Genomic DNA, 17,861 nt, shown 5'->3' on the forward strand with positions numbered 1-17,861 from the left:
TGTGTTCAAGTTTTGATTCGGCAAGTTCAACTAAAACTTTATCATATTTATTGCTTATAAAATCTTCACTTTTTTTTAATTCACTAATTTCTAGTTTAAGAGCCTTATTTTCATCATTTATTGGAATTCACTTTGTTCTCCTAATTTTCTATTTTTTCATTAAGAACTTTAATAATTGTACTGTCGTGAATTTTTCAATTGAGATATTGTAAAATTGTTTGCCATTTTAAACTTCCTTGCAGGCAAAACATGTCTGTTCACGGTGAATATTGAGAATCTGCTTGAAGATTTTCCAGAAATCTCTAGAACCTAACTTCTGGGATAAAGTATGAGATTTAGTATAGTGAGAGTAATGGAGCTTTAATCGAGTAATGGAGCTTTAATGAAGTAATGGAGCTTAGTGTCTGACAGCTACTTTTTGCATTGATTTCTTGCAATAATAAAAAGATTTTTATTCTCTAGAGAATTCTTGGCCTGCAAAGTTCTTGTGAAAAAGATTAAAAAAAAAATATTATGATTAAAAATAGCACAAGAAGGTGAATAAAATAGATATAAAAATAGAGTAGAATGAGGCTTGACTCGAAACCAACAGGAATAAAAGCGTTTTTTTTTGCGCAAAGCATATGAAACGCAAGAAGTTATTAACTATATGAATATATAAGAAATCATATTTAAAAAAACTAGTCTGGTGAACAAAACAATTTTGAAATTAAAGGTCTCATTTAAAGCAAGTATAAAAATATTTAAGCAGATTGAAGTATTTGTCAAAATTAAGAGAAAGTCCAATAATATAGAAAAGAGTTTTTATAATATAGTTATTTTAATATGAAACTTTTATTTAAGCAAATGCCATCATCTTTAACTTCTTTTGCGTTTATTCTTAAATTCATGTTGATGTTAACTAAACAATGTTTTTTTAAATATTTTTTAGAAACTTTTGAAGATAAAAAAAAACTTTAAAAAACTAAAGAATCTAATACTATAATAATCAAGACTTAATAATATGTGTTGAGCTCATTGTTTCTTAAAGTGTTTATAAAATAATATTTGTTTTATTATTTTATTAAAGTTGATTTTTTTCATAGAAGAATGTTTATTTAATTATTTCCTAATGGTTTTTTGTTGACTATATAAGTATAATGTTATCAATTTTGAAAAAATGGTACGAAATCATTGTTATAATTACTTTATAATAAATCAATATATTTAAAAAATTTTTTAATAATGCTGAGTATTTATATACTGAGGAAGTAGTTATTTAAAAATAAGTTTTTTTTTTTTTAATCAAAATAAGGAAGATAGTATTTCATAAAATAAACTAAAGAAAATGTTGTAATTGCAAACATATTAACTTTAAATTAAATTCTAAAGTTGAAACTAAATGACATTTTTAACTGTGTTTTTTTTAACAGGAACGAGTCCCAAAAAAAAATCGAGATCTGAAAGTCACAAAATTATTATTTCTTCCTACTTTTTGGTATCAAGAAGTTCCAAAAATGTAAAAAACTTTGTGAAAAAAAAAATTAAGATTTTTAGAATAGAAAAACAATCAAATTTTGAACCGTTATATATTTTGAATAATTTTGAAATAAATTTTGAATCCTTGTGTATAATGGCGGTAAGGATTCCGGGCTAAAAAACAATCGGTTCCAAGTCATAAATCTCATGAACGTTTTTTACTTATTGCAGATTATAAGTCATTCAACACTTTTAGGGCTCCTGGACACCAGAGACAGAGAAAAATAGAGGTTTGAAGGTAAGAGTCCTTTTGGGATTCCTCAACCCTGGTTGTTAAAAATGTACAAAATGATTTCTCAAAAAACATTTTTTATTATGTTTATAAAAAAAAATAACAAGTAAATAATATATTGAAAAATTACGCTGTTTAATATTTTTAATGAAACTTGTTAAAATAATTTTAGGCTTGATTTTGATTCAATGTTTTCAATATTTTCATAATACATTATATACATTTTTATTACTTTCATGAATATTTTTTAAAATTATTAAAATAAATTATTCAGTTGCTTGTTTTTTAAAATTATTAAAATAAATTATTCAGTTGCTATTCAGAATTGGAATTTATTAGGTATTTTAACTATGTACAGAATAGTGATGAAAAAAATGCAAACCGTGGCACTTAAAAAGCTATTGCATCAAAACAGCAACTTATTTTGTTTATTTTATACCTTTGGTATCACAAATCCCAGAGAGTGTAAAAAATAACAAAAATGTCAAAAAAAAGTTGCTCATAATAAAAGTTAGGTAGGCAAAATATCAACTTTCTACTTTAAAAGTATTTAGAAAGAAAAAAAGACCTTAGTTTATGTAGATTATTATGTAGTTGAACTACGCAACAGTCTACATAAACTAAAACTGACGTGTAGAATAATGACACAACAGTCTACATATGAAACCTTAATTTTTTAATTAGACTGTTGCATAGTTATTCTTTTAGAAGGAGTAAAAAAAGCCTGAAAAAACATTTTTTACATAAAAAAGGTTTTCCAAAAGATGAAAACTGCTAAATACTTAATAAACTTCTTATAACTTAATATTTTAAAAAGTTTAAGAACTAATGATAACAAACTTTCTACATGTAACACAAAAGAACTTTTAAAATTGTACAAAAAACTTATGTATCTGGTTACCTACCTGAAATTAAAGAATTATCATATTGCCAATTCAAAGAATAATCATATTGATGTCAACTTAGAATAGAATCTGCATTATGCTTCAAATTAATTGTTTATTCCAATTCAGTTATTAGAAGTAGTAGACCGGTAGAAACGACTGATCCAGTTGTTAAGGAAAGATTAAATCTAAATTTTTATGCTTAAGTACGTAAATCCAAATAACTTATTTTTAAAATGAAAATATTTTTAAAAAATTTAGTTTACACTTTGAGCCAGTTGGAGTAATCAAGCAGAAAAAGAAAGTCCAACTTTTTATTTAAATAATTCAATATGTAACTTTAAAAAAACAAAACATCGAGTTATTAAAAACTTAAATGTTTTTTCTTTTAAAAAAAAAAACATTTAAGTTTTTAATAACTCAACAGATTTCAACCAAAGTTGAAATATGTTGAATTTTTAATAACTAAATGTTTAATCTATCAACCAGTGAGAATTGCAATGAGATCTGTTTAATTTTTATGTGAGAGATTTTTCAACCAAGCCCAATATTTTGTAGTTTTAATGTGACTTAATAAGTTACAATTTTTTAAATTTCTAAATGTTGTTTTTTGCACATAATGAATTAGTGTAGTATTTCCTGAGAACTTGAATTGGTACTACTTTTGAAAATATAAAAATAAAAATTAGGAAATAAAAAAAAAAATCCTTTTTATTAGATACCCACACCCTGACAATTTATTCACACTTACTTTCCTTTTATTTACATAAGATATGACTGGTGCCATCATTTCAGTATGATGTCATCAGTAAAATCTTATGCCAACTTTAATCTGCAGTAAATAATAAAAAGATGTTGAAGAATTCAAATATTTGTGATAAGCTCACACACTATTGAAATTAAAAAAAAACAAGCAACCATTACATGCTGAAGATCAATAATATCAGAAACTTCACTCAAATTAGTAGTGACAACTGGCTGGCCAATTAGATCATCTGTAATGTCAAGGTAACGAGAATTACTCATAGTCGTATTTGTTTGTTTCAGCTTAACAATTTGTTTACTTGTCAGCCGTATCTTTAAAATATTCTAAGAATAACAAAAGTTCGGTTAATAATAATTAATTTTGTTAATTATTCTAATTTAGTTAATTATTTTTTTTACTAAAATAAAGTGTAAACAGTACTTTAAAAAAATAAAAGAAATGATCTAAAACATACTTTTATAAAAGTATCTGGAATAATTTCTAATGACTGTATATGCACTCCAATCTTAGCAACAAGAGCTTGGGGAGATGAACAAACTACAAAAAAATATTTTTTTGCATTAAGCTTTTTAGAAAACACCTTTGACTTATAATGTTTAAAATAATAAAATGGTAAGCATTTGTATGAATTTCTAATTGGTAAGTTTTGAAATTTATTAAATAAATGTCATTTTCAAGTTGAGTAATAATGAACCAGCAAAACAGATTTTTGCTGGTTCATTATTACTCAGTTAGAGTGATCATTTTTTAAAGACAAAACCTTAAACAAAAATAATTTTAAGTTATTTTTGTGTTAAATTCAAAATTAATTCAACAAGTTGCTTTTATCTTATGCAAGGGTGTCAGCAGTTTAGACAATCGTTCACATTGGATAATCATTATCCATTTTACAAATTTTAATGCAGCTATATAATTGATGTAGAATTTGAGCTTGAAAAGGATCTCACTTCTGCTACAACACGGAGCTCTCAGTGGCTGGTCAACTTTAACTCAGATAAAACTCAATTTATTTTTGGCTAATCATTTTCGCAACAATCTTGATCTTTCTATATTTATGAACGGTAATGTACTCGATGAGTCATCTACCCTTCGTCTTCTAGAATTAACTCTTACTTCAATCTTTCTTAGAAACCATATATCAAATCCATTGATGAAATAGCATCTCCTAAGTTTGTTTATTTTGCTAACCACTTTTCTACTGCGGATTCTATTCTTTATCTCTATTATTCCTTTATCCGTCCTCATAAGGAATACTGTTGCCATATCTAGAGCAGATCTTTGAATGATGCACTTTTTATTTTAGATAAGGTGCATAAAACGCATTTTAAACATAGTTGAACCTGCTCTTGCAGTCAACCCTCAATCATTGTCACATCGTAATGTTGCATCTATTTCTCTTTTCTATAAATACTATAATGGACGCTGCTCTAAAGAGCTAGCATTAGAACTAGCCATCTACTAAAATTTGTTCTCTCTTTGGTGGCAGCTTGAGGCTAAACTGGCTAGTGAATTGTTATAAAAATTCTTTTAACATTAGTATAAAAGTTTAAATTTAAATTAACATTATTTAAATATTTTTAAACTTAAGATTTATTATTAGGACTGTAAACTTAAGCTTAAGTTAAAATTATGAAAAAAAAAATTTCAATTTTTTTAAAGAACTCCCTTCCCAGTGAATTTCCAGTGAAAAAATTTTTCAAAACCCAGCGATCTTCTAGTGGTTTTTTCTAGCAAACTTTCAGTAAAGTTGTTCCAAAACTCACTGAACTTCCAGTAAATCTTTCCAGTGAAATTTCAGTGATCTTTTGCAGCAAACTTTTATATTTACATATAAAAATGGAAGCTTAGTAAATTTGCTTCAGCGAATTATATTTTGAAAGTTGTAATTATTTCTTATAAAACGTTTATAAGTATTTTAAAAATATTATAGATACTATTAAAGATTCTTTAGAAATCTCGGGAGCCTAATTTTTGAGATTTTATGACCTGAGAGTAGCCGACTTTGGAATTAGACAAAACCTTTTTACAATGGTTTCTAGCAATAGTAAACAGATGTCTGTTTTCTGGAAAATTGTTTTGGTAGATATGGAAGTAAAGTTATGATTAGAAAATGCAGCACGAAAAGAGGAAAACCATGGAGAAGAGTGAGGCTTGAGTTGGAATCGTAGAGAGGAAATAAAAGATTCCATTTATCAGCCAGAAAACGAAAAATTTCTACACAAGGGCCATTGAGATAATAGTTTTGACTAGGATTAGAAACAAGATAAAAGTCAAGTAGAGAAGGTAAATGATTCAGATTGTCTGGAAAGCGAGTTAGAAAGTTGACTATTTGTTAGAGATTAAGAAAGGCAAAAGTTGTGACCCTTAACACCTGCAGAGTCACTGACCCATGCCATTTAGTGCGATGAGCATTAAAAGTCACCAACAGCAACAATATTGGCTGAAGAATAAAGAGAAAGGGCTTTGTCAATTTAATCAGAAATAAGATCGAAAAGAGTGCAGTCTTGAGATGAAAAAGAGTAAGATAATAGAGTGAAGTGGTGCTAAAGGAAAGAACAGAAAAGATTAGTCTGTGGATTCAAACCTAGTTCCTCCACAAAGGGGTGAATTCTTACGAATGTGAATGCCTAGGCCAAGCATGTGACTATTGGAGTCTTTACAAATTAAAGGAAGATAACCACCAACACTTAGATCACAAGATGAGACAGCTGAACTCAAATTAGTCTCACAAAGAGCAAATAGGTCTGGTAAACTTTGCAAGAGATAAGTCTCAACAGAAGAAAAGTTACCACGAATATTTGGATTTATTAAAGAACTTGACTCAAAGCACAAATAGTACTTAGTAGACTATTTAATAGTCCAAGTAAATGCCTCATTACTATTAACAAACCCTATGCCATAACTAAGGGCTCCAAATGTGGCCTCAACAATGCACACCAAAGATCCAGCATTGGACATTCTATACTGGAAACACTGATTATAAATATGTCTATGCCAGCCTAATAGGTGAAGAAGGGGCACATGCAGATGTAAGAGACTTATTAGGCAGGCACAATCTACATAATAAAGAAATTTATTATGATCAAATTATTATATTTTATTTCATTATTCTTCTCCTCCTTCGTTTTCTGTCTGGATTAAAATCAGCATTATAAAAATTAAATCCTAATTAAAAAACTAGATAAACTTTTCTTTACATTTTTTAAACAGCATTTTATGGTATATAAAAAAAATTTTAAAATTTTTTAATATAATTTACCTTTTTCTGTTTACCATTTATTAAGTAGTTTTTAAGACCATTTATTTATAGAAAGGAAAATGAAATGTTCCTTTAAAACTTTTAAAACACCCTGCAATTTTTACTCATTAATTGTTGAATCAATTTTTTTTCTGCCTCATGTTTATTCATTACATTATTTATGTTTATTCATTACATAGCAACTCATGAATCATGATAATAAACATCAAAACTGAATTATTTATTTCCCCTTTAAATAAAATTATGAACCATAAACTATATCTAAAGGGCAAAAAAAAAACTTTGATTTGTTCTTAATTTTTTTGTTGAATTAATGCCCCAGTTAGGTCAGGAAAATATATAGATTTTTTTGTGTCATTTTTTTTAATATAGTAAGTAAAATTTTTATTATTTTGTTTAACTGGAAACTATGTAACTCAAAAATAGCATTACAAAGCCATAAAAAGAAAAAAAGAGTCAAAAACTTTAAAAATATTTTCATATTAATTACTAATTATTTTGAATTTATTAGGTTTATAATACCTTAATTTTTATTTTTAACTCACTTGATTTTATTAACTTTTGAAAAGATAAAAGAATAAACTAATAACCTTATAAAATTTATAAGGCTGATTAGGAACATTAAGATCTAAATGATGAAGGCGATTAAGGTCAATATGTTAAAATGATCAAAGACTACACCATTAAACTAATTAAAGTCTACTTAAATAACGTTAATAAAGTCTACTTGATTAAGCTGATTAAAGTCTACAATATTAAGATGGTTAAACGTAAAATGTTACAGAAAACAACATTGAAAAAGGTGATCCAAGCAAGAATCCTAACACATATATTGACTAAAAAGTTATTGTATCGTCAGGCAGTATCTGCAGATGTAAGAGACTTATTAGGCAGACACAATCTACTTAAAAAAGAAATTTATTATGATCAAAATGTTTTTTCAGTATTCTTCTCATTTATTTTTTGTCTGGATTAAAATCAGTATCATAAAAATTTAAGTCAGCAAATTAGGGTTTGCAATCCTGCATAACTTTAAAAACCAAAATTCCTGGATATATTTTAGAAATATCTTGAGATTTGGAGTGTTTAAAAATTAAGATAAACTCTTTTAAATTGGGTCAAAAAAAAACAAAAGTATCATCAATGCAGTGCATAAGTTATAATGCAGTTGTAAGTTTTAGTTTAATCAATCAGCCTAACATATTGTAACAATTACTAACGTGTTTATTAGGAAACAATAAGAAACTATAAAGAAATTGTAGTAGTTACAAACCAGTAATAATAATAATAATAATAATAATAATAATAAAATTAATAATTGATTTATATTGATTAAATTATATCGTTTTTTTTTATTAGTAGACATGTCTATTCAATTTTATGGAACTTTAAAACTTTTTAACTATAAATTTTTATAAGAAAGTTTAAATATTTAATAAGTTTCTTTGATTTGTCAAATAAAAAGGACACTATGTCAAATTTCATAGAGTTTTACAGCAAATTCCTATATGGAAACATTTTTTGCGCAACAAAAAAAGTGAAACAGTAATGCGTAAACTTAGCCATTGCAAAAAATATTGAAAATTTTTAGCAGATCAACAAAAACTCTTCATTCGCATCTATTTCAGTTACATAAAATAAACTTAAAAGTGGAGCTGACATTCTCTGGGACCAAAAGGAAAACCATAGATAAAAAAAAAAGTAAAATTAGATCACATTTTTCATCAACATCAATAAAGAAAACAAAATTGAAGTGCTTGCAAGATTAACAGCTAAAGATGGGATATCTTTTATGTAATATCCACATCTATTGATGTACGTGCTGGGCTGGCTATGAGGCGATTCGCCAACATATCTAATCCTTTTAATACTCCTAAAAAAATGGTACTAGATTTCTTTAGCAACTTAAAAGATGCTATAAGAAATGAATTGAGACAAAAAATTGATAGTGGAACTAAGTTTTCATTTTCACTTGATGAGTAAACGTCAATTCGAAGTACCTGTTATTTATATATAAACTTATACGAAAATAGAATTGTGTGTATGATAACCGATGGCACAGATTATTTAACAGCTATGTTTTGCTCATAGTATTCAGCTGGTTATTATATCAATTTTAGTCAGCATCAATCTACTCGCATAGACAATTAAAAGAGAAATTTGATAGTGTCCCTGAAGTTAAGAAAATGAATCTGAATTTAGTAAAAGCTTAGTAAAAGAATCAGACAGCAATGCTGAAGGATATGAGAGTTGCTTTATAGTGGAAAATTAATTAATTGAAGACCTAATAATTACAAAGAAATTGGGCCAGGGATAAATAAATTCAGAAAAATTGTAAAAAAATACGTATAAAACGATTTCAGAAAAAACATTTATTTAATAAAATATTGCAAAACAAGATGAAGCAGATTACTATCAATGCTTGAAATAAAAGTTGAAGTTAAAAAATTGCGTAAAAAAGGTGTTTCTTGATATCAGCATGATATCAAGAATGATTTGATTAAAATGTCAGATAGTGAGTATGAAATTGTTTCTGAACTAGTAAGCATGCTAATTCTAGTAAAGGCAGCAGTGAACATGCTTTGTTGACATGATGCAAACCTTATAACTGTTGGCGCTGAAGTTTACACTTACTAAAATAAAAGAATTGAATAATACTAATGATACTGCAATAAGTTGTCAACTTTTCAAGAACTTAGCTTCCAGAAGAACAGCAAAGAACAGAATTAAGTAGTTTACTGCACTATCTACATTATGGAGAAAACAAATTAAAGCTCAAAGCTGAAGTTTTTTAAACATCTTAATCAAATAAAAAAAATAAAAAAATAATGTCGCATCTTCTAAATAGATTAAATGTTCACTAATTTAAACCATTCTAGAAAGTCCTTGGACAACATTCAAGATTTGTAAAGAAAAGAAGATATTACGAAAAATAATGAATTATTGAAAACTTCAAGACAACTACATAAAGCCTTAAAAAAAAGCTTTTTTGTGACAGCCAAAAATTCTTTGTTACGATTAGGCAAACATTTGAGTTCTAAATTATTAAAAGAAATGTCATTATTTGAAATTGGTTGTACACGAGGAGTCTTATACTATCAGATAGGATTAAACAAACGAGTGCAGAGTCAGAATAGGCATTTTCCACCGCAGGACTATTTTGAGGAAAAACACAAAGTTAATCAAGTGATCAAAGTTTAGATAGTTTGAGATTTCTGCTAACATATTTTATAAAGACAAAATAAATTATTTTATACACAAGTAACTTTACTAAAATATACTGAAAAATCTGCAGGAATATGCACTTGATTTATAATATATAAAATTTTAATATCTAACTTTACAATTATTAGCAAATCAAATTACATTTGCAATGGTTTTTTGAATCTTGTCTAAGAAAAATCAAAGCTACAAAATATTGTGTTGCATTTTGCTTTGTATGTTTATGTGGGTGTATGTGGGTGTATGTGGGTGTATCTTTAATTTTTTATCTTTTTCTGAAAAATTAAAGCGCACATTTTTGAATTAAGAGCACAAAATTATATTAGGAAACTGCATCCTTAGCTATGAATTAGCTATAGTATTATATATATATATATACAGGCCTCAGAGGGAATCGAAAGCTTTAGCTCTCGCCCACACTCCCCTAAAACAGTTTACAGGAGCAATTTATGGCTCTTGCAAAAGTATAATTATTTTTTTTATTTTAAGTATAATTATCATTGTAACTAAAATAAAAAACACAAACTCATTTTTATAAAAAAAAACATTACCTAGTAAACTTTTTGAAAGATACCATTCTTCAAAAAAAAAATTTTTTTTTAAAAACATGTTGATTAAAAATGCAAAGGTTTTTGATTAGATCGGACTAATAAAAAATAAAATTATTACACTCTAAATAATTGCATTTTTATTTTATGTAAAGAATTATATTTTATATATTAATTACTTTAATATATTATTCACTTTTATTGTGGAATTTTTAATTGTTGTAATAATTCTTAAAATGCATTCTTTTATACAATAAGTATATAAATGCCTGCAATCTATTACAATAAAAAAATCAAAAAATATTTTTTATAAACAGTAAAAACTTTTATTGCTCTTTGTCAAATTTTTTATCAACAAGTAATGTTGTTAATAAATAAATGAATAACTAGTGTGAAAACCCTAAGACAACACTCTTCTAAAGAACTTAATCACGTCGTAATGACGCTTGTTGTGTATATATTCTTGTAACAATGTTACAAACATATACTTGTAACAAGCATAAAACCTAATTTTGTATTTAATAAGAAATGTAAAAAAAAAAAAAACAGATAGAGCATAAAAAAACTAAAAGCTCTCGTAAGATTCAGTTTAGAGGAGTAGCTCGCATGGCTCACCATGTTTGTTTTAGGAGAGCTTTTCTCTGCTCTTGCGCTCATTTACTCCCACCCAGGCCTGTGTATATATATAAAATTATTATTTTAAATTTTACTCCCTAAAAAATTACATTTTTTTTAACTAAAAATAAAAATATGCATTTTAACAAAAAAGTTTTATTAAATTTTTTTTTTTCTCAATGTTTTTTAAGCTTTATTTTAAGTTTTAAAATGTGAAATTATAATAATAAACATAAAATACTTAATTATATGAAAGAAAAAAAATAAGTTAAAAATGATTTAAAGCAAGCCTTTCTTCTTTAGATAACTTTTTTATTTTATTTTGCTTGAGAATGTTATCAATATTTATTTTGCTTGAGAATGTTATCAATATTTAATTTGCTTGAGAATGTTATCAATATTTAATTACTTGTTAATCTTAAGATTCATTATGTTATTGTGAACGTATTACTGAAAATAAGTGAACAATCAACAAGTAAAAACAAGCGAACAATCTAAATAACATTGATCATATAAAAATAAATTTGAATAAAATAATAAAAACTTTGTTTTAGAAAAAAATTAAAATACATTTGCTTATATTCTCTGTTGATCCTTAAATCGGATATTATCAAGTTCATTGAGCAACCCCTAGATACAAAAATATCTTAATAATTGCACAGTTTAGTTTTTAGTTTAAAGGAACGCAATAAAGGGTTGAGAGTCCGATTCAAGCACTTTATTGTCACCCTAATATATATATATATATATATATATATATATATATATATATATATATATATATATATATATATATATATATATATATATATATATATATATATATATATATCAGGGGCTATTCTAGACTGTTTTCAACAGTGTCAGCCGTATTTAAGAGCTGCCCAAATTAAAATTTGAGGACTTTTTTTCTGGCAAATATCGGGGTTTTTTTTGCAAAAAAATGGTTACACACACATTTTTAAATAGTAATTATTACTTACAAAACAACACAATTATGTACATATTAATAAAGTAACTATTACTTACAAAAACTATTGAATGTTAAGGAATGAGTATAAAAATGATACAGTAGATACAATCCTACACGATAAAATATCTTTGCTCCATCAACTAGAAAACAATCAACAATTCGAACCTAAAAAAACAATAGTGCAAAACTTATCTTCCAAACAACCATTAATTAACTAGTAAATAGTCAACCAAAATGAGAATTTTAGAGAACTAATAATTCAAGTATTTATTCCACATTATGAAATATAAAAAATAATTTTTGTGAGGTGGTATTGGGGACAAATTAAAAAGAGTTATGTTTCAGAAATTTAATTTGCAAGAATAATTATGTTTTGCAAATATAATTAAAACTATTTTAACAATTAAAAACAGATTCTCCATCAAAAACTAGTTCTAAATGCATAATTAAGTATAATTAATAAGTTAATTGTGTAATGAACTTATGTTCATTGCACAATTAACTTATATAAAATTTATATTTAATTAATTCTTATAAAATTTTAAAATTGTAAAAATGATTTTATAACTGTATGATAAGCTCTAAATGATTAATTATAACAAATATTATCTTTATATTACTATAATTATATAAAATGTATGTTTGTTAAAAAAGTAAAACGTACATTCAGTAATAATACTATAGAACCAAATATAAAATTTACTTTTTCAACAGTTTAAATTAAATCCTAATGAATTCATAAAAGTTATTGTACTAATATGATTCTGAATTGGTTTTGTTTAGACTTTGGATACAAGGAGAGAATATACACTTGGAAATCTACCACCCCTGTTGGCACTAGAAAAATGTAGTCTATGGTCGATATTTTAGAAGACATACGGTCTTAGTTTTGAAACAGTTAAAAAAAAACAGATTTTAAGAATAAGAAAACAGATTTCAGAGTAAAAAAATATTATTTTGGTTAGTTAATATAAATTTTTGATTAAAAGTGAATCATTTAGATCCTGGTTATCATCTCTGCTAAATTTTATACATTTTCTTTAGAATAAACTATTATCTGCAGACATTTGGTAATGTAAGTATTTATAGCTTATGCTTTTTTAACAATTCCTTTAATTTTTTCAATACACCCCAATAGGAGTTGTACCTTTTTTGAAATAAAATATGCTGAATATGTTCATTTTGATCTTCATTCATACAGTTTGTCTAAAGTCTCATATATGAAGCGCAATCCTAACCTGTCAATAGGAACCTGAAAAACAAGTCTCAGTTGAATAAACAGTTTCAATAGAGTAACAGTAGGATATTTTAAGATAAACTTCAGGGTGTTATTACACAATACAACTTCACATCATATTTAAAATCTGGATGAAATGTCAGTGCAGCTAGGTCTTGTTAATCATGGACAACCACAAGTCCCATTTATCTATAGAAAGACTGAACTGCTGCAAGACAAGTGGAACCATCATTCTTACACCCTAACATACACATCAAATAAACTTTAACATTAGACAACTGTACTTAAGCAATTAGCAACTGTACTTAAGCAATTAAAACGTTTTTACACTTAAGCAACTGTACTTAAGCAATTAAAACGTTTTTACAACAGTGGTCTGAATTCATTGACATTAGCACACCACTTCAAACTTTTAGTATTTATGATATACCACAAATTTGTTTCCAAGCTTGGGATAGAGCTGCTACTCCTACAAATATAAAATCTAGATTTAGATGCTAGTATTTGGTTCTTTGAGCATATTTACAAATGAAAATTAATTATCATCTTATGTGACATCAACCAAAGACTGCTCAATCAAATAGACCTGAAACAACTCATAACAGTGTTGATTGATGTGTCTTATCTCTGATTATTACTCAACTTCTTGCAACAGTTCCACCCAATGATGATGATAATGATCTGATAAAACATGTACACGAAATAAATGTGAAAGTAAAAAAACAACTAAAAAAAAGTACTCCTCAAGTTTTATTTCGAACCAAGTAATAATTTTAATACAATAATATAAGAAGATCAAACATTAAAAAAAAAATTAATTATTCCTGTGGGAATCTAATAAAATTTCGAGCTTTTGCTTTAGTGGTACCCATAAGAGTGCGCACAGAATAAGAATCAAAACTATTTGATGCTTTTCTAAATGATATTTTAATATCTTTAATGTTTCTGCAAAGCTTTTCTGTTTTTTTCATTTTTCTTTTTATTATAGCCCAATACTTTTCAATAACTCTCAATTCTAGGCAGTTTATAGGATTTTCTGTTTTAGGCACAAATTTCACATTATTCTTTTTAAACCATTCCATAGCTAGTTTACAATAATGAATTGAAGCTAAATCAGATCAGAATACAGGTCTGTTATTTTGTGATTTAATGAGAGGTAAAAGGCGTTTTTGTAAACATTCTTTAACATATATTTGACCAGAAAGTGCGGACTGAGAAATATAAGGTGTTGATTTTTTGCCACAACTGCAAACTTGCCAAATAAAGCTTTTTTAGTGAACTTGTCATGTTTTGTGTATTTAAATTTCTTATCAGCTTTTCCTCTATATTTGGCAATATAATCAACAGCACCAGGAATTTGTTGATGATCCCACTTGATATAAGTTTCATCGTCTTCAATAATACATAAATTTTTAGAAATAAATTGTCATACAATTTTCTGCCGCAGGTTCTTGCACTTTTTTGTTGAGTTTTATATCTTTAAAACCTTCCTTTCTTCCACCACCAGATTTGCATTTGATCAATTTTGTTTAAGAAAAATGTTGAATAACTAACGACTAACGATGTATGGATATATTTGCAACGATTTTGCTATCAAATTATAGCTACTATTAGGACTTTGTAAATATTTGTGCATAATTTTTTCTCTTACGTCTTCTTCTCTTGTCATTTTTAAAACTAATTTCAAGTTAAATCCAAAAACTAACATATTTTTTTGAAACCACAACATATTGTAAACAAAATATAAAACAATTAAAAAGATTTTAAAACAACCACTGAAAAAAAATGACGTGCTTATTCTTTCACATTTATTTCATGTACACACTTTACCAGTAGCACCAATTGTTTATAGAACTTTTATTGAAACACCATCAACTTCATAATCTCATGATGTTGGTCATAAAATGAGCATGCTAGCAACTCTTTTAAATGTCTTAGAAGCATTTCGAAACAATGATGTAGAAAGCATGTGTCTCATCTTCTCATCTTCATATATATATATATATATATATATATATATATATATATATATATATATATATATATATATATATATATATATATATATATATATATATATATATATATATATATATATATATATATATGTATATATATATATATATATATATATATATATATATATAGATCTATATTTTGTTGGCTTTGGGAAGAGCGGAAGGAAAAAAGTGATTCTTACGCCAACACATACGTCACTTTTAATTACATTTGACTTTCGTCCAACATTTACGTGTTGGACGAAAGTCAAAACCATTAACTTAATTACAAATTAATTGTTATATAAAAAAACCACAAAAACGCAAATTTAATTGACCAGAATGTTTTTAAAAACATTCTGAATGTTTTTAACAATATATATATATATATATATAGAACCCTTAGATGTTGTCCGAAAGTTTTTTCGATATTTTGTTGACAAAAAGTAAAAATTAAAATGCAAGACAGGAATTTTTTTTTTTTAATAATGATAGACTGCCTGCCCCAACCAAACCCTCAGTCGATGTAGCAGCACTCCTTTACGGGTCAGGCTATTTGTCAGTCGATGTAGCAGCACTCCCTTGCGAGTCAGGCTATTTGTCAGTCGATGTAGCAGCACTCCCTTGCGAGTCAGGCTGTTTGTCAGTCGATCTAGCAGCTCTCCCTTGCGAGTCAGGCTATAAGATAGTCGATGTAGCAACACTCCGCGCATGATTTACAGTAAAAAAAAATAAAAATAAAAACATTTTATTAAAAAAAATGAAAATAAAAACATTTTATTAAAAAAAATAAAAATAAAAACATTGTTTTTATTGTCAACAAAATATCGAAAAAACTTTCGGACAACATCTAAGGGTTCTATATATATATATATATATATATATATATATATATAGAACCCTTAGATGTTGTCCGAAAGTTTTTTCCATATTTTGTTGACAAAAAGTAAAAATTAAAATGCAAGACCGGAATTTTTTTTTTTTAATAATGATAGACTGCCTACCCCAACCAAACCCTCAGTCGATGTAGCAGCACTCCTTTACGGGTCAGGCTATTTGTCAGTCGATGTAGCAGCACTCCCTTGCGAGTCAGGCTATTTGTCAGTCGATGTAGCAGCACTCCCTTGCGAGTCAGGCTGTTTGTCAGTCGATGTAGCAGCACTCCCTTGCGAGTCAGGCTATAAGATAGTCGATGTAGCAACACTCCGCGCATGATTTACAGTAAAAAAAATAAAAATAAAAACATTTTATTAAAAAAAATAAAAATAAAAACATTTTATTAAAAAAAATAAAAATAAAAACATTGTTTATATTGTTAAAAACATTCAAAATGTTATAAAAACATTCAGAATGTTTTTAAAAACATTCTGGTCAATTAAATTTGCGTTTTTGTGGTTTTTTTAAAAAACGATTAATTTGTAATTAAGTTAATGGTTTTTACTTTCGTCCAACACGGAAATGTTGGACGAAAGTCAAAAGTAATTAAAAGTGACGTATGTGTTGGCGTAAGAATCACTTTTTTCCTTCCGCTCTTCCTAAAGCCAACAAACTATAGAACTAAATATATATATATATATATATATATATATATATATATATATATATATATATATATATATATATATATATATATATATATCTATATATATATATATATATATATATATATATATATATATATATATATATATATCTATTCTATCTATATATATATATATATATATATATATATATATATATATATATATATATATATATATATATATATCTATATCTATATATATCTATATCTATATCTATATCTAAATATATATATATATATATATATATATATATATATATATATATATATATATATATATATATATATATATATATATATATATATTAGGGTGGGGCATAAAACACCCAAGTCATTAAAAAAAATACCATAATAATTTTTCTGGTTCCTTTTGATATGTGTATTAAAAAAATGTAATTTTTTTTTTTTTATGGGTACCCCTTTGGTTGGTCCCAGCAGTCCGAAAATTAGAAAATTTATAATTTTTGTAAATAATAAAGGGGGCAGGGTCACTTACAAATATTTTAAAGATATCTTAAGGGTTATTTTTGTAGCCTGATATATCTATTTTTAGATTATGTTTTGTTTAATTGCAAAAGATGATGGAAATGGTCAGCCATACCTATTAAAATACATGTTTATATTTGAGAGGTAGGGGGGGGCGTATATATATTTTTTTCGTACATATTTTAAATAAAAAATATTTTTACATTTGCATCTATTTTTTAAAGAAAGATTATTTTAAAGTTTTCAACCAAGACTTTTTTTCTGTTGTCTGAAATTTTACCCGATGATCTGCAACAACTAATAAATTAGCTTGGCTATCTTCTTCGTTTCTGAAAGTTTCAATGAAGTCTTGACCAAGTTTAATAGCACGTTCTGCACTATCATTTACAACAAGAAGACCAGTGACATAATTTTTAAATCTAATGTAACCCGAAAATTTTTCCCAGTTTGATGAACTGATTTTAAGCCATTCTGTCTCAAGTAATGTCATTTTTAATAAATCAAATAAAAACCAGCTTTCAGGACCAATAAAATCTTCAATA

General features: G+C 26.3%; 2 protein-coding genes across 3 annotated transcripts in view; both read right to left on the minus strand.

The window, feature by feature from the left end:
• The window catches only part of LOC101238171 (TBC1 domain family member 24), a 52,374-nt gene that overhangs the window by 14,333 nt on the left and 20,180 nt on the right, over positions 1–17,861 (minus strand). For both annotated transcript variants that reach the window (XM_065793584.1, XM_065793583.1), the window contains exons 5-7: positions 12,074–12,182; positions 3,855–3,937; positions 3,559–3,723 (exon numbers count right to left, since the gene is read on the minus strand). In XM_065793584.1, the coding sequence (XP_065649656.1) occupies positions 3,559–3,723; positions 3,855–3,937; positions 12,074–12,182 (357 nt within the window). The remainder of the gene's footprint in view (positions 1–3,558; positions 3,724–3,854; positions 3,938–12,073; positions 12,183–17,861) is intronic.
• LOC136078256 (uncharacterized) overlaps positions 17,375–17,861 on the minus strand; it is a 2,751-nt gene continuing 2,264 nt past the window's right edge. The window contains exon 4 of the mRNA XM_065793585.1: positions 17,375–17,861. This exon is cut by the window's right edge and continues 602 nt beyond it. Coding sequence (XP_065649657.1) covers positions 17,549–17,861 — 313 coding nt within the window. The 3' untranslated portion in view covers positions 17,375–17,548.

The sequence above is a fragment of the Hydra vulgaris genome, chromosome 03 (genome assembly GCF_038396675.1).
Source record: "Hydra vulgaris chromosome 03, alternate assembly HydraT2T_AEP".
NCBI lineage: Eukaryota > Metazoa > Cnidaria > Hydrozoa > Anthoathecata > Hydridae > Hydra > Hydra vulgaris.